At 45.5% G+C, this 18,000-nt stretch overlaps 1 protein-coding gene across 2 annotated transcripts in view; it reads right to left on the bottom strand.

Annotated features, from left to right (window-relative positions):
• Positions 1-1,890: 1,890 nt before the first annotated feature.
• The window catches only part of WASHC5 (WASH complex subunit 5), a 34,193-nt gene continuing 18,083 nt past the window's right edge, over positions 1,891-18,000 (bottom strand). Inside the window, exons 16-29 of one of the 2 annotated variants that reach the window (XM_048507508.1) lie at positions 17,773-17,913; positions 15,751-15,831; positions 15,213-15,314; positions 13,836-14,015; positions 12,018-12,142; positions 10,706-10,868; positions 8,982-9,084; positions 8,531-8,610; positions 6,027-6,130; positions 5,664-5,793; positions 4,634-4,730; positions 4,045-4,198; positions 3,059-3,146; positions 1,891-2,285 (exon numbers count right to left, since the gene is read on the bottom strand). In XM_048507508.1, the coding sequence (XP_048363465.1) occupies positions 2,229-2,285; positions 3,059-3,146; positions 4,045-4,198; positions 4,634-4,730; positions 5,664-5,793; positions 6,027-6,130; positions 8,531-8,610; positions 8,982-9,084; positions 10,706-10,868; positions 12,018-12,142; positions 13,836-14,015; positions 15,213-15,314; positions 15,751-15,831; positions 17,773-17,913 (1,605 nt within the window). In that variant the 3' untranslated portion in view covers positions 1,891-2,228. The remainder of the gene's footprint in view (positions 2,286-3,058; positions 3,147-4,044; positions 4,199-4,633; positions 4,731-5,663; positions 5,794-6,026; positions 6,131-8,530; positions 8,611-8,981; positions 9,085-10,705; positions 10,869-12,017; positions 12,143-13,835; positions 14,016-15,212; positions 15,315-15,750; positions 15,832-17,772; positions 17,914-18,000) is intronic. The other variant, XM_048507509.1, reaches the window with a different exon arrangement.

The raw sequence follows: 18,000 nt of genomic DNA, 5'->3' as shown, positions 1-18,000 counted from the left end.
TCACATGTGGAGGAACTGGCTTGTCTGGAATCTCCTCCTTGGCCTGCCAGCTGTCAATGGGCAGGGAAGTTTTATTTTTATTTTTTTTGGTATGGAGGAGCGTTCCATTGTGTGAACTACCCCCCTGCAGTTTTGAAGTGGTAAGGCCCGGACACAGATTGACCCTTCAGTGCAAATTATTGTTGGGGCACAGAGGCATATCTAGGGAAAATGTCGCCTGGTGCAAAATCTGAGTTTCCCGCCACTCTTTCTCTCCCCCCCCCCATTTTTTTTTAAAAGAACGAGCCTGCTGGATCAGACCAGAGTTCATCTAGTCCAGAACTCTGCTACTCGCAGTGGCCCACCAGGTGCCTTTGGGAGCTCACATGAAGGATGTGAAAGCAATGGCCTTCTGTTGCTGCTGCTCCTGAGCACCTGGTCTGCTAAGGCATTTGCAATCTGAGATCAAGGAGGATCAAGATTGGGAGCCATAGATCGACTTCTCCTCCATAAATCTGTCCAACCCCTTTTTAAAGCTCTCCAGGTTAGTGACCATCACCACCTCCTATGGCAGCAATTTGAGCAACCGCTTTCCCCACCACGACCAAACAACTTTTTTTGTGCCCAATCATCAGGGAAGGAGGAGGGGTGACTAGGCCACAAACCGGAGACATTTGACTCCATATGTCCTCCTGGGTGATAAGCCCAGGGGCGTTTTTGATTCCCACAGTGATCCCTTCACATTTGCATGGGGCTGGCTCTGCTTTCGTTGCCAGGACTGTTGTTACCCTTGAAGGCTTTCTGGAGCCAACCTTATAGAAGACCGTAGAGCCAGCTGTTAGATGTGCCTAGAAGAATACGTGTGTATATATGAAAGGGATACAAATGAAGTTTATAAAAGAGGTAGATGTTTACAAAGATCACTGTTAGCTGTTGAGAGCCCAGGAAGAAAAAGGATTGATGCCGGCACTGTTATTGAGCATCCCCCAGAAACATCAGTGAAAAGCTGATCATACGAAGGAGGGACAACTTGGACCATGTGGGTTTGGGAGGGCGTAATGGTAATGGCTGCTGTTATCTGTACGTTCCTCCTTTTTGTGTGCATTTAAAAAAAATCCTTGATGTGAAATTTTCTCCTACTGCCAGATAAAATCTTCAAAGCTCTCAGTTAATGACCTTGGATCTGTTTTTCACTGTGGTATAAATTCAATGAATCTTCTTGAATAAAATATTTATTTTGCTTCCAGTGGGTTGGACTGGGGAGAAGGTGGACTTAGGAATAAGAACATAAGAACTGGCCTGCTGGATCAGACCAGAGTCCATCTAGTCCAGCTCCCTGCTACTCACAGTGGCCCACCAGGTGCATTTGGGAGCTCACGTGCAGGAGGTGAAAGCAATGGCCTTCTGCGGCTGTTGCTCCCGAGCACCTGGTCTGCTAAGGCATTTGCAATCTCAGATCAAGGAGGATCAAGATTGGGAGCCATAGATCGACTTCTCCTCCATAAATCTGCCCAAGCCCCTTTTAAAGCTCTCCAGGTTAGTGGCCATCACCACCTCCTGTGGCAGCATATTCCAAACACCAATCGCACGTTGCGTGAAGAAGTGTTTCCTCTTATTAGTCCTAATTCTTCCCCCCAGCATTTTCAATGGATGCCCCCTGGTTCTATGTGGCTTTCGGGATTCGTGAAGAAGGCTTTATGGCAACAAAGGTACCAGAGAGCTATTACAAGGGGTCGCTGCAGCACAAGGTGCCATTTTCGTGGCCTTTGGGTGTTACACTGGCATGGCAGAGAAATGCCATGGGAGCCAATTTAGAATGGGAGACCCAATTGCATATACACACAATCCACTCCTGAATTGGTACTAATAAATATTTCTGAACCATGTGAAAAACAAGAGTTCTAAACCTCCTTTCAATATCATTATTTTAGTTGCTGTGCAAAAAAAGTATATCCACAAAATGGCATCCTATGAGCATAAACAGAAAAAAAATTTATACATAAGGGACTGTGCATAACATTACAAGTGAAGTACAAAATAGTCAGAGGTAATACCAAGTGATCCATTGGAACAGAAGTGCCAAGATTTTAAACAGGGTTAGTATTGCTGATTAAGGTCAACTCAAGCTGCTGTATGAGAATTATGTAAGATGCAAATGAAAGCCAGCTCTGAAATGTCATTGTCCTTCATCCTCACCAAGTTAGAGGATTTTTAGTAGCTCCAACCGGGGCTGTTCTTTCCACAGGGAGTCACAGAACTGTTCGGAACTCGTCAAAGATGAAACTAGGCACATGGGCTTCAACAACCTAACAGAAAGATCCAAGAAGCTGTTTAAAATGTTGCAAACATCACACATTTGATTAAATTTTTTAATGCCACAGCAAGACATTCAAGTGCTACACGTACGTTATCAATATTCAGTCCAATATGCTACAAGGTGTGGGAGTTCATGGGGAGTATTACCCTATAGGGTTTTCAAGGAAAGAGATGCTCGGAGATGATTTGCCTGCCCCCATGTAGGCTGACAGAGTTCTGAGGGAACTATGACGGGCCCAAGGTCACTCAGCAGGCTTCATGTGGAGGAGTGGGGAATCAGACTTGGTTCTCCAGAATCTGCTGCTCTAGTGCAAAAGCAGGGAGTCAATTCCGCCTCTCTTAACCATTACACTATGTAGGCCGCAGGTGTCAAACTCGTGGCCCTCCAGATGTTCATGAACTACAATTCCCATCAGCCCTTGCCAGTATAGCCAATGCTCATGTTGGGAGGGACTGGTGGGAATTGTAGTTCATGAACATCTGGAGGGCCGCGAATTTGACACCCCTGATGTAGGCTCTATAGCAGGGGTGTCCAACTCTGGAACTTCAGATGTTCATGGACTACAATTCCTATCAGCCCCTGCTGAAGCGCCAGAGTTGGACACCTCTGCTCTACAGCAAACCTCTACCCATGGTTAATTCTGGCCTAACGGTTAAATCATGACAGATACACACAAAAAAGGAAAAAGAGGTTTAAGATAGAAGAAACAGAGTCCCAAAAGATTGCTGTGAGTTTTTTTCCGAATTTGCTCAAAACACTTACCCTTCGTGGCAGCTTTGTATACCGAACGTAGTCTTCTAAGAAAAGCAGGGCACCCACAACGTCTGCAGGCATTTCCGGAATCTTCTGGCTACAGAGACATGACCCCCAAGAGATGAATGATCATTTGGAAGTGACAGACTAACTCAAATTTAAGCACTGAGCAGGATTTTTAAATAATAGCTTACAAAAGGCGTACGCGCTCTAAACCTGAAGGACATCTTCCAATACTGTCCAGCCTGGCAATTCAGATCCACCCACAAAGCCCTGCCCTTTGTTTTCCCGCCTTCAGAGGTAAGGCAGGTGGTGTGTAAAGGAAGGGCTTCTTAGTGGTGGCACCTCATGTGTGGAATGTCTTTCCCCTTGATGCTCACCTGGTAACACTGCTTTTTTCTAGGTACCGCCCCCAAATATTTCCCAGGCTCTTAATTAAGTGGTCAATTTTTTAAAAACACTATTTTGGTCTGGGGTGTGGAATGGTGTGGCGTAGCCTGAGGACCTTTTGTGCATTCTGAAGTGAAATGGAGAATCCAACGAAGACATTTTCTGATCCAGTTAAGAGTCCTGTTAGATTACAGTGGCTCTCAACCTTCCTAATGCCATGACCCTTTAATACAGTTCCTCATGTTGTGGTGACCCCCCAACCCTAACATTTATCCATTTTACAGATGGAGAACACTGATGCAGAGAGTCTTAGGTGACCCCTGTGAAAGGGTCGTTCGACCCCCAAAGGGGTCCCGACCCACAGGTTGAGAACCACTGTGTTAGAAGAACCGTGAACTTACATGAAGATCTAAGAATACTTGAAAAATACATGCTCTGTTTGGTGAGACGAGGGCCCTGTGTGACTTACCTCAATTCTACAGGGTCTGTAAGACAGCTATTCCGCCAGGCTGATAGTTGAGGGCTGCAACAGGGAGAAATAGGCCTCCCTTGCATAGGGAGAAGGCCTAGCATAGAAGGTGCTAAGGAAAGCCAGAAGGAAGTACCTTGTGCACTGTTCCATTGTAGACCGAACAAACTGACCAATCAGAGCCAGAAACTGTTCAGTGTATCGTGAATGAAACTGTTTCAGCAGAGTGAGTAGCCCCAGCACTAGAGGTGGCCAGTCTATCGGGTCAGCTGGCTTCCTGCACGCCATCCCTGAAAAGATAACAGAAGATGTTTCCTGTCTTTCCTGTCAGAGTTCACAGAACAGTCCCTTTGTGGAAGCCATTTTGAATAGCTCTCCATGGTGGCTTACTGTTCACCTGTCATAGCCCATCAAATATCTAGCGGTCAATCGGAAGTCTTGCTGAGCACAAGACCTACACCCGGCCCTGCTCATTTCCTAAAGACACCTGGTGGGCTCAAGAAACAGTGTTGACAGGTGCTATAGTACCCATGGGTACCACTCTGAGGCAGAGCCGTAGCAAAGGAAAACTGCGCCCAGGGCATGCGTGCGCCCCGCGCCCCTGCCATGCCCCCCGCCTGCCCTCCCACCCTGGAATGCCTCCACACCGCCACGCGCCCGGTGCGTCAGAGATGCCCCCCCGGCGCTACGCCACTGCTCTGGGGACCCCTGATTTTACGCTATACCAAAGTTTTTGTTGTGCTGGAGTTTCGGCAGCTGGGCAATCAGAAACAGAAAATTCACAACAGGGAAATACGGCAGCCGTTTTGTAGTTATGTAGATCTGGAAAAGAGAGAAGAGAGCAAGAATGTATTTAGTTGGATTTTCGTGTCGCCAGTCTAATAGTCTAATACGCTGCAAATTTAGTACTTCTTTTCAGAGGATCACATGTTTACATTAAATGAAGTTCTCATTTGAGAAGCTGTAGCTTTTCTGACAAGTCTCAATCCTCCCACACTATTTCCCTCAAGTTCCCAAATCTCCCACCTGCTGCGAGCAACAGAAACCCACAGTTACACATTGTCATGAATCTCGTGTCTTGGCCAGATTCTATTATTTAGTCATTACAGGTTGATTCTCTTTTTAAACCTCTAAGGGATCTCGTGGCGCAGAGTGGTAAGCTGCAGCACTGCAGTCCAACCTCTGCTCACAACCTGAGTTCAATCCCAACAGAAGCCCATTTAAGGTAGCCATTTTAGGATTGACTCAGCCTTCCGTCTTTTCAAAGTCAGTAAAATGAGCTAGCTGGGGGGGAAAGTGTTTAAAACTGGGAAAGGAAATGACCAGCCGCTCTGTTAACATAGCCAGCCTAATAAAATGGCATTACCCCATGGATCAGTAACGACCCGGTGCTTACACCTCTCTCATTTTAAGCCCGATCTTTTTCTTTTTCCTTTATTTTAGAAAAGAAATTGTGCATATTTATGGTATTAAAAGATAAAATGTGTGGATATTATACAATACTATACGTATATTTTATGCATTTCTGAATTTCTAAACTTTTTCTAGGTCGTCTGCTGGCCTTCGTGTGTCGCCTACGGCTTCCCCAAAATTTTCCCCAAATTCCCATTTAATTTCTTATGCTAACCTGCAATGTATCAAAATAGCGATGGGGAAAGTCATAATGTGGAAGGGATAGCTGTACTACATATACACATTATATTGAAATGATATAATGTACTATATTCATTACATATCCTTGGGAACGTGAGTCACCTTATTCAAGGGATTATGAATGCCCGCTGCCTCCAGGTAAGCTGTGATCTCATATAGAAGGGTGTTGTCTTCTCTCGGGTAAGGCAAGGATGGATCTTGATAATGGGCCTCAATGTCTGCAAGGATTGCTCTACCAAGAGATAACAAAAAAAGGAGGCCAACTCTGAATGGTCCCAATGTTATTCAACAGAAAGGCAAAAGACAAGTATTTTCACAAAGTCCTTAGATCTCTTAAAGCCTAAGCATTATATTCCACACATGCAGAAATCATCATCATCAGAATCTCAGGTTTTGATCTAAATCGAAACAAACAAACATGTAAATGGCACACTGAGCTAATCTTCAAAGTATTTTGATTCTTACTTATTGAGGTTTTCCAGCGCAGCTGCTAAGTGCTTGGAATCAAATCTGCAGGAGTAATTAAGTTCATTGGCTATCTGGCGTCTTAATATCTGCATCTGGCCAACCTGGTGAGGGCAGAAAAAAGGGAGAAAAAGAACAGGAAGTGAATATTTACGGGAAAAAGGAGTTGACTGTTTAAAGAATCCTGAGCTGGAGACCATAAACAGTAAACAGACTGAGAGCATGGAACTGTTGACTTCCCCTTCGCCTTTCACTACTGTGCCCCTGAAAGTTGTTCAAAGGTTTGGGGATCTCAAGAAGAGTGAAATAAAGTATGAGGGACTGTAGTTGACAGAAAATTGGTGGAAACTGCCTCTCTTCCATCTTGTATTTCCACAGCCAGAACAAGAGCTCCCCAATGGGGGGAGCAGGAAATATCTGCATTCTATTCTGTTCTGCTGTATTCCATTCTGTTCCAGGCAAATTTGACTCTTTTTTTGCTGTCAGGTCACAGCTGACTTCTGGCTGCCCCATCAGCTTTTCAAGGCAAGAGAAGTTCAGAGGTGGTTTGCCACTGCTGTGCAAGGTTGACCCTGTTTCGCTTCGGAGATCTGATTAGATTAGGCCAGCCTGTGCTATCTGGGTCAGGGCAGAAGTCTGCCTAATCCCCTTTTAATGCTACGTTTCTGACTATCACCACATTCTCTGGCAACGAATTCCACATTGTAATCACCTGTAATTACTAGTGCTGATCATTCAGTAAATCCACATGACAACCCTCCCCCCCCCCCAAAAAAAAACAAAAACAAAAACGCCCCAACCTGGCTCTGAAAACTGTGAATAAATTTTGTCTTTCCTGGGGCATTCATTGAAAATGCTGGGGGGAAGAATTAGGACTAATAAAAGGAAACACTTCTTCACACAACATGTGATTGGTGTTTGGAATATGCTGCCACAGGAGGTGGTGATGGCCACTAACCTGGATAGCTTTAAAAGGGTCTTGGACAGATTTATGGAGGAGAAGTCGATCTATGGCTACCAATCGTGATCCTCTTTGATCTGAGATTGCAAACGCCTTAACAGTCCAGGTGCTCGGGAGCAACAGCCGCAGAAGGCCATTGCTTTCACATCCTGCACGTGAGCTCCCAAAGGCACCTGGTGGGCCACTGCGAGTAGCAGAGTGCTGGACTAGATGGACTCTGGTCTGATCCAGCAGGCTAGTTCTTATTCCCGATCCCCAATCCCCCTGGCACCCCCTACCTTCCCATTTCCAGCTTTGTAAGCAGGGAGGGGGCTGGCAAGGTTGCCTGCAAAGATCGGGAACACTGACCACTGCGGGCAACTCTCCCTCCTCTCTTGCAAAGCCTATTCTGACTTCACAAGCAGGGTGGGTCCTGCACAGCTGAGTGCACTGTGCAGGGCTTGTATTTTTGGGGTTCATCTTTAAAAACCAGAAAATTTTCTGGAAAGCTGGAAAAACACACACAATATAGGCTTTTTTCAGCTTTCCTGAAAATTTTCTGGTCTTTTAAAGCTGAATCTGAAAATTACCGAAAAAAGTTGCTCAGGCCTGGTTATTACCCCACACCTTCCAACACCTCATTAACGACCCCTGGTGGTGGCAGTGAAACACTGCTGCTCTGATCTTTCTGCTGGCTCCCCTTTGCATTCATTCATTCATTCATTCATTCATTCATTCATTCATTCATTCATTCATTCATTCATTCATTCATTCGATTTATACCCCGCCCTCCCCCGAAGGGCTCAGGGCGGCTTAACAACAGACAAATCAAACAGCAAACAACATCAGTCATAACATGTCAAAGTAAACAAATGACAAGACATAATAGAGTTCAATGTTCTGGTTTTGACCTTCAAAGCCTTAAAACGAGCCCGGCCTCCAGGATAAGCGGTGCAGAAACTCTGACATAAAAGCGCAAGGAATGTACTTTTAGTGCTGAACAACATATGGCGTTGGAGAATCCAGAAAGGATTCTCTGGCTATGTTATTTTACTGCAAAAAGAAGCCATTGGGTAGATGGGTGCAGGAAGGCAACAGTCCAGGGAGGACAAAGAATGTTCATTGATCTCTGAGAGGCACAGAATGCGGATGGCTCTTGAGGGCAGAGGTGTAGCTCCAAGGGTACGGGGGGAGGCGACGTCTGAGTGTGTGCCCCTGAGGGGGTGTGGCGAGGGCATTCTGTGGGGTTCTGGGGGCATGGTGGAGGGGTTCTGGGGTGGGACGGGGGCGGAGGACACACCAATGCACCGAGTGCTTTCCCCCCTTGCTATGCCTCTGCTTGAGGGTGAAGGAAAGGGGCCAATTTAGCTTGAGGTATCATGAGTGGCTGAGAGACAAATGAGGCTGGAAGCCATCTTAAGGTTTGATCCTTAAACCTGGATCCCTATTGGCTGGCAGTAGTGACACAAGGGAAGAGACTTCATGCGCAGAGACACCTGTTCCATAATGAATATCACAGAGGCCTAGATGAAAAGTGCTAGAAAGAGCATACCAACTACAATACCTTCATAATAGCATCAAGGTAAGCGGCCCATATCTTCTGAGTTTTGGCAATGGCTGTAGAGTACACTTTGCCACTACTGGCTGCAATGATTAAACAAAGAGTAAAGCATCAAAGATAGTCCTGAACTGAAAGTTCTCGACATTTATTTTTATTAAGGGGGTCTCTGAAAAGATTCCACCCTTATTGGCACCCAACTTGCAGTTCTGCAATGTTTTGCCTACATGGCAATAACATCCTCCTTAGAACATACACAAAGAACCTGTTGTATTTGAAGACAGCAAGAACAAACTTTTTGTAATTCCTGTTCTCCCTGCACCTCCCGTCCAGCTCTTCAAAGTCTTCTAACGTCCATATACATCCAGGAAGATACTGTGGCCCACCCTCAAGGGTACTTAGCCTTCCCCTCTGAGAATTTATTTTCAAGCAAAGAATTCTGGTTCTTGGAACTTACCCACAGTTCCTTTCAGAGGATTGACAGAATTCATGAGCACTTTCAAGGCATCGAGGACCGGCTTATCACGAAGCACCATTTTCTGAAACATGCTGAGGAAGTTCTTTTGGGGAAAAAAAAGCCAAATCCACATTTTCACCATTAAAACTAAAATCAAGGCAGCTTACAATGTAAAGGTAAAAAGCAGAATAGACCCCAAATGAAATTTTTTAAAAATCAGGAAACTAAAAAACAGCATTAGCAGAAAAAACAACAGTAAATACCGTGTTTCCCTGAAAATAAGACAGTGTCTTATATTAATTTTTGCTCCCAAAGCTGTGCTATGTCTTATTTTCAGGGGATGTCTTATTTTTCTGTGTTCTGTTTGTCAGGCATGCTTCCAAACAAAAACTTTGCTATGTCTTACTTTCGGGGGATGCCTTATATTTCGCACTTCAGCAAAACCTCTACTATGTCTTATTTTCAGAGGATGTCTTATATTCGGGGAAACAGGGTAACAAATAAAATTTAAAAACTGACATTCAGCAATTATTTGGTCACCTATCCCTACAGAAGAAAGAAAATGTTTTAACTTGCAATTTTGTGCCATGCGTGCAAAAAATTAACTTATTAAATTGTGCCCTCTGTAAAAGTCCATCACTGAAGTATGCTGTGAGAGACCACAGCTCTGCAGTAGAGCATGCTATTTGCATACAGAAGGCACCAGGTTCAGTACTCAGCACCATCAGTTAAAAGAATCATGTAGCAGATGAGGCAAATTACCTCTGACCTAGACCCTGGTGAGTCACTGCCAGTCTAACAACACTGATCTTGATAGAGCAAAGATTTATCTCAGAATAAAACAGCTTCAACAGTATATATGCAACAGAACTATTTCTCTATGGCCCTTTCCGCACAGGCGGAATAGAGCGTCCCAGGGACGGCAAAAACGCCGTCCCTGGGAAGGCCTTCGCACAGCAGGCGCTGCTGCAACACAGCAGCACCGTGCTCGCGACGTCCAGGCGGCATGGAAACGCCCCTTTTGAACCTCGCTCCACAAGCGAGGTTTTTCAAAAGGGGCGCCTTCCAACCCCTGCTGTACGAACGGCAACGGCTGGAAGGTGGAGTTTCCCTCCCGCCTCCCCCGACTGGCTTACCTTCTCCTGCTGGCACCCGTCGCACTGTGGAAGCCAGGGAACACGCCCCCCTGGCCTTCGTCTCCAGAGCTGTCGCTCTGACCAGGGGAGGCGTGTCCCCTGGCCTCCACAGCGCGACGGGAGCAAGTAGGAGCAGGTAAGCCGGTCGGGAAAGGCGCAGCCTGTGTGAAGGCTGCGCCTTCCCCAGCGCCCCTACCGGGACCATCTGCACGAACGGTCCCGGGTGGTGCATCGGCATAATTTATGCCGATGCACCCCCACTCAGTGCCCGTGCGGAAAGGGCCTACATTAGATGCAAAGTTACTTCTCGAATCCTTACAAAGGAATACTTATTTTAATATTTTATTTGCAGTGACTCAGCCGCGATGCTTCACCTTACTGAATCTGGCCAAAAGAACAGAAACCCCAGATTCTTGAGCATGAGAATAAACACAGAACAGAATGCTCATTTCTCTGGGAATCATGTATTAAAAAGGGGGACAGATGTAAAAGTGCACAGTGGTTGATTTTCTGAGGCAGGAGTCCCTGGAATTTCTGCACTGCAAGCAATTTGCTGGGATGACTGGGCCAGTCCCACGTATTTATTACCTGAAGTTCCTTTACAATCATGAAGCAGAGAAGCCTGTCTAAGCCGTTCAGGCCAAAGGTGCCCAAAGTGTCTTGGATCTCTGAAAACAGGCGACTGTTGGTCACCTCCTGATGATTTCTCATATCGTACCACGTGTTCAACTGGTCGATGTAGCATGCAGTTCTGATGGGAAATAGGAAAACAAGATGACACGTTCCAGATACTACAAGATGATCTTTTCATGCCTGGATCCAGCCAGCTTTCCTCCAACATGAGTGGGGGATTCTAAACTGGTAAACCAGGTTTGATTCCCCAATTCTCCACATGAAGCCTGCTGGGTGACCTTGGGGCAGTCACAGTTCTCTCAGAACTCTCTCAGCCCCACATCCCTCATGAGGTGTCTGTTGTGGGAAGAGGAAAGGAAGGTCATTGTAAGCCTCTTTGAGACTCCTTATGGCAAAGAAAAGAGGGGTATAAAAACCTACTCTTCTACTGGTGAAAAAGCAAGGAGGGCTGCCCCATTGACCATCCCAAAAATAAGCTGGGGATCATGGGATTACCACAGCCACGAAGGAGAGGAGCTAGAGCAGTGGTGGCGAACCTTTGGCACTCCAGATGTTATGGACTACAATTCCCATCAGCCCCTGCCAGTTGGCCATGCTGGCAGGGGCTGATGGGAATTGTAGTCCATAACATCTGGAGTGGGACCCGCCCTCTGAAGATAGGAGTTAGGAAAGGAATCGGAAGAGATTGAATTAAAAAGCTGGTGGGATCCCACCAGTTGTTCAAGGGACTGGCCACCTGTTCAACATGGCATCAGAATGCAGGCGCATTTGCCAAGGAGATATACAAAATATTGTTGTAAACATGGCAAACTCAGTGCCAAACAAGGTGGGAATTAACTTTAGTGTTCAGCTGAAATGGAATGCGCTTGCACGTTCTACAAGAAACCCTTCCCTGCAATGAAGCCCCACCACCCACCAGCACTGGCCGAGGTGAGCTTCTTCCAACAGCCCAACCGAGAAGGGAATGGGGAAGAAATTAATCTGCTCATAGTGAGAGTAGGACATTCCACCAACTTCAGTTGGGACTTATTATATCATACTGCAAAACATGATTGGCTGTATGACAACATATTATGATCTTGTCTATGTGATCCAAAGTAAGTTGGGACCACCGCAGGAAAAAAACCTTGGTCATTCGTGTCAAATACTTCTGGGCAAAATTTCAGCGCAGCCATGATCCTATAAACAATTATGCAAATGCTACGCTGCTAGATATAGTCCAATACACAGGAAAAAAAAATATATGCAAATTCCACATATGACTCACTTAGGGTCTGTGATCCTGAGAATTTCTCGGCAGAGCCGACCAATAAATGTAATAGATTCATCTACGGGTGCAAATTTGGGTATTGGGATATGAGTGGACTGGTACATGCTTTGCCAATCTTGAATCTGAAAGACAGATAGTGAATTAGTCAGAGTTCATCCAACCCAATTTATGGAGGAGAAATCGATCTATGGCTACCAATCTTGATCCTCCTTGATCTCAGACTGCAAATGCCTTAGCAGACCAGGTGCTCAGGAGCAGCAGCAGCAGCAACAGAAGGCCATTGCTTTCACATCCTGCACGTGAGCTCCGAAAGGCACCTGGTGGGCCACTGTGAGTAGCAGAGAGCTGGACTAGATGGACTCTGGTCTGATCCAGCAGGCTCTTGCTTATGTTCTTATGTTCTAACCCTTGTCCATCCAAACATGAGCTTTCAGGGGAAGGTTCTGAGTGCTTCTATTGGCATGGACCCAGTCTCAAATTGCCTTTAAAATTATTCTATTGCTTGGGTTTGTGTAGTAGACTATCCATGCAGTGCCCAATCAAAAATGTTGAGGGTCCTTCTTTTGGCATGCTTGTTGGGTTCCCTGATGGAGGTGGAAGTGGGGTTCCTTCATGCCGACTCTAGTCTTCTTGGGTGTTCCTTGAGAAGTGGGGAAGAGTTTCCCACTAATGGGATAGTGAGCTACTTTTGGCGGGGAACAAGAAATGCTTTAATCAAGGCTTTCACCGTCAGTTCAACTGGTTGGGGTGGAACTTTTCGGGCTGTGTGGCCGAGGTCATAATTTGGATCCTGTTCCTAAGTTTTGTTTTCATCTGTAGCTGTAGCATCTTCACCTGTGATACACCTCTGAAGATGCCAGCCACAGATGTAAGCCAGCGTTAAGGAACCATCCACCAGATCCTGACCACCACAGCCAACTCCACAACTAATGCTATCTGTTGTACCATGTCATCTGGAGCCAACCCTATCTGAACAATGCACAATAGATGTCTGCCACAATTTCTCCCACGTCCTTTTCACCTGCGATAATTGTTAAAAAAGCCTGTGCAACATTTCCATTTTGCATGCACCTGAAGAAGTGAGGTCTGACTCCCAAAAGAATACGCAGGCATAAACATGGCTATTTCAAAAGTTGTTCTTTGATTTCTGTTCTACTTTGCTAGCAGTGGAAGAAGCCTTTCCCTGATGCAAGACGCGCCAAGCATCTCACATAAGGAAGATGCTTTCTGCGGGGAAGAAAAGCATCTCGGATCGGCAAGATCAGACTCAGTCCATTTAGCTCTTTACTGGGGTGTGTGTGTGTGCGGGGGGGCGGGGGGGGAGAACTTTAAGGAAAAGACACTAATGGAGAACATCCTAACAGCCCAGCCCAATCTCATCAAAGCTTGAAAGCAAAAAAGGATCAACCACAATCCGTATTTGGATGGGCAAATCAGGGTTCGCCACAAGTTAGCTGCAATTGGACAGCACATGATTATTATACCAACACAGATTGCTCATGTTATCTGATAGATACCACCCAATAGTCTCTGGTAGACACCACCTAATACTCTAACCTCTGTCCATCTCCCACTCTCTTGCCAGACAAGCTAGCTCATAACAGTCCTATACAATCCCATTAATATGCTGCATGCATCCATTTCTGGAGCTTGTCTCTGGTACAGCACCAAAGATCCATATACTATGTTCTCAGTTGGGTTGCAAAGACATGGAAACAGCATGACAGCTGTGACTGCAAAAGACATGGTCGACAGAGGGATAGAATCCCATCTTCCGTGCTATTTCACCAGTGAAGCAAACCACATTTCTTGTACCTTGGTTCGCAGGAAGTTATTGCACTCCTGTTCCACATTGTAATTAATAATCCGCGACACTTCTTCTTGCCAGATCTTTAAGCCATAAATGTTAACATAATCTTGGATGTACTCAAAGGAGCGGTGGAACCCATCCATGGCAGCGGCCATATCTTTCAACTTGGGCATGAGTTCACTGGGCTGTGAAGGGAGGAAAGTGTCGACATACCAAGGAGACATTGCACTTTAATTTCAAAAAGGGTTGCTAAGAGGTCATTCGTGCCAAGGGCTGTAATATAATTTGTAATATGAAAAACTGTTACACATAGTCACTGATTGAAAATGCTGGGGGGAAGAATAAGGACTAATAAAAGGAAACACTTCTTCACGCAACGTGCGGTTGGTGTTTGGAATATGCTGCCACAGGAGGTGGTGATGGCCACTAACCTGGATAGCTTTAAAAAGGGCTTGGACAGATTTATGGAGGAGAAGTCGATCTATGGCTACCAATCTTGATCCTCTTTGATCTGAGATTGCAAATGCCTTAGCAGACCAGGTGCTCGGGAGCAGCAGCAGCAGAAGGCCATTGCTTTCACATCCTGCACGTGAGCTCCCAAAGGCACCTGGTGGGCCACTGCGAGTAGCAGAGTGCTGGACTAGATGGACTCTGGTCTGATCCAGCAGGCTCTTTCTTATGTTCTTAAGGATCACAGGAGTATATTTGCAGGAGATCTTGTTTTGCAGTGTCTGTACCATTCACCATTCAGACATCAAGTTTCCTGTGTAATAGCTTACGCCAAGGGATCATGCTAACAAGACTGTCAATGTGTGGGGTTTGCAGTTTTCAGGAAATGTATGATGATCCTCCAGTCAAAGGTGCTGTCCATGGTAGCAGCCCATGGGCCAACTTTTAAGCATAAGCATAAGCATTTTATTGTCATTGTGCACGCACAACGAAATTTACAGCAGCATTCCTCGATGCACACAATTTCAGACTCATACCCCATCCTCACTTTCCCCTTCCTCCACCCGTCCCTACACAGCCCCAAACACATCAACACGAAGCCACGGAGTTCAGCATAGCCACAGCTCTAGAGCAGAAGCTGTCCCTAAGCCTCTTTGTCCTAGTTTTTATAGACCTGTATTTTGGCAAGACAAAGCCCTGAATGGTGTTGAATTCTGTTCATGGGATCGGCACATGCACGACCAAGATCATATTAGAAGTCTGTGTGGCACAAAGGGCTTTTACACTTTGACAATGAAGATGGAGAACAGAAACTGACATTCAATATTCTTAGAACTTATGTTCTGCATTGATAAGGATTGCCCACAAATGACTCGTGTACATAATAAGAAAAAAAAGGAGGGGGGGTGGATTATGTGAAATTTACTTAGCACCTTGGCTTTTGGGTTGAAGGTGAGTCCACGGTGCAGCGCTAAGGCAACACGTTTCACTAGCTCCTTCCGTATCCCATCTTCTAGCAGCTGTTTGGGGTCTACCTGAGAACACACAAAAACCAAAGAAGTCTTAAATAAAGGAAACCACAGTGAAGTGTTGTTGGGCCTGAACCAAGGACCCCAAAAATCCAAATCCCTGTGTATCTATAGAGCCTCTTCACTGTATTTGTTTGCTTAAGTGATGCTTCGTCTGCATTTTTTGCGTCTGTCAAATCAAATGGAAAATCTACATTAGCTAGGAAGGAAGGCAGATTTTTTAAAAAAGCATCTTTATGGGAATTAGCAATGGCCACAAGGTAGCAACCTTAAAAAGGTAGCGAGGCTAGGGGGAAAATTTTGGCTTGAGGCACTGTTGCCAAGAAGAGCAGACAGGTGGGGAATGACCCCCATGGGAAGAAGTGTGGATTTCCCTACACCTGATTATACATGAGTGCCCAGGGCTTTTCATTATTCAGACTCCTGCGGTAGCGTATGTTACCTCAATTATCCCAACCAAAGTCGTCTTCATCATGAGGATGCCTTCTGTGAAAACTGAGATCGCGTGCGTGAGCTTGGCTACCTGCAACAGGAGAAAGAGATTAAAACAGATACGGCCAGTTACAAGGTGTGTGTGTGGGAAATTACCACTGAGGAATCCCTCTCTTTCCTGAAACACACTAATGAAAATCCGTGTTCATCATTTCAATTATATTAATTTTGATTGCAATGTTTATATCCCGGCTTCCTGCCCAAATAGGGACACCATGCCCCATCTATATTCTGGCTTCCTGTTCAATCAGAGTCCAATTGTATCCCAGCTCTCAAACAACCCAAAAATATCCCGGCTCTCCATCCAACCAGGGCCACGATGACCCATATATATCCTGGCTATGGATCCAAGCAGGGCCACCGTACCATGGCGCAGCCGTTAACAATAAGCACAGCTCCCCAGCCAGTTCTGTTTCCTGTCCAGGACTGGACAATAGCTTGACTGCAAACACCTGGAAAGTTGCAATGCATGCCTGGTACATGCACGAAGCTAGATGGATCACAGGCTTTGCAGGCTTCTACATAAGCATAATCATAAGCATTTATTGTCATTGTGCATGCACAACGAAATTTACAGCAGCATTCCTTGATGCACACAATTTCAGACTCATACCCCATCCTCACTTTCCACTTCCTCCACCCATCCCTACACAGCCCCAAACACATCAACACGAAGCCACGGAGTTTAGCATAGCCACAGCTCTAGAGCAGAAGCTGTCCCTAAGCCTCTTTGTCCTAGTTTTGATAGACCTGTATCGTCTACCGGATGGTAACAGTTCAAAAAGAGAGTGTGCTGGATGAGACGGGTCTCTCAGAATATTTTGGGCTTTCTTTAGGCTTTGGGAATTATAGAGTTCTTCCAAGGAGGGGAGAGGGCAGCCGATAATCCTCTGTGCAGTAGTGATCTACACCCTTTGGAGCGCCTTCCCTGCTCTGCCACTGTGCAACTGGAGAACCATACACACACAGATCACAGTAGGTTAAGACGCTCTCTATAGCACAATGATAAAAGGACACCAGGAGTTTTCCATCCAGTTGTTGTTTCCTTAAAAGTCTCAGATAGTACAGTCTTTGCTGGGCCTTCTTAACCACCATGGCAGTCTGTACGCCCCAGGTCAAGTCCTCTTTAATCATAACGCCCAGAAATTTAAAACTAGCTACCCGCTCTACTTGATCTCCATTTATAGTCAAGGGCTGAATTTCTGAGCTATTCCTTCTATAGTCCACTATAAGCTCCTTTGTCTTGTTAGTATTAAGAACCAGGTTATTTTCCCTGCACCATGAGACAGGACATAACTCAGGGCCCCGGGGTTCAATCCCCAGCATATCCAATTAACAATTTAAAGCGGCAGGGCTGTTAAAGGCCCCTTCCTGAGACTCTACTGATCTACTGCCAGTCAGAGCCAAAGTGACAATACCAGCTAGATGACCACCCAGTATAAAGCAGCTTGATCTATGGGCCCATCATACTAACCTTATAAGCCTGGAGCAGTAGCCCAGTTGCAGCAAAACTGGGTGGCATCTTAAAGACCGAAAAAAATTATCCCAGAATGAACTTTCATGCATTAGAGTACACTTCCTCGAATGCTCAGGGTGAAAATCCACAGAAGATATATTTATATTCAGTGTTAACAATCAACCAATGTCTTCCCTCTCCTACTTTTCTACTGCTTGAAAATTTAAGTACACCTGTTAACTGTTATGGATGCTATGTTATGCATCTGATGAACTAAGCTTTGACTTATGAAAGCTCTTGTTGGAATAAATGTTACCGGTCTCCAAAGAGACTACTTGAATTCTACTTCTTGGACTACCCTGAATCAGTGCAGGCTCACAAAACAGTGCAGGATTTGGCTTCTTAGGAATTTGTTTTAAAGAGCATCTTGCCTGCCCTCATAATTCATTACTAACAATAGTAAAAGCTGTTGTCTATTCCCCCTTCCGCCATTATTCCTGACCTCTTTAGACGTACCTCGTATCGTGGGACAAGCTGAGCATAATCTCGCAGCTTGTCTTTGTCCAAGCGCGTTGGCACTTCAATGATATCATGTGTCTGCAGCTTAATGATCTTGAGGAGGGACGTAAACATGCTCTCTGGGATAATCTGCAACACCTTCAGTCAAACAATAAAAAGAACAGGTGGTTCTATATGGTGGGAAAAAAAAACAGTTGCATAAAGATAACAAGGTCTGGATTTCAC

Source organism: Sphaerodactylus townsendi, linkage group LG09 (assembly GCF_021028975.2).
Source record: "Sphaerodactylus townsendi isolate TG3544 linkage group LG09, MPM_Stown_v2.3, whole genome shotgun sequence".
Classification (NCBI taxonomy): Eukaryota; Metazoa; Chordata; class Lepidosauria; order Squamata; family Sphaerodactylidae; genus Sphaerodactylus; species Sphaerodactylus townsendi.
The sequence above is the reverse complement of the archived record's forward strand: the minus strand, read 5'-3'. Positions and strand labels throughout refer to the sequence as shown.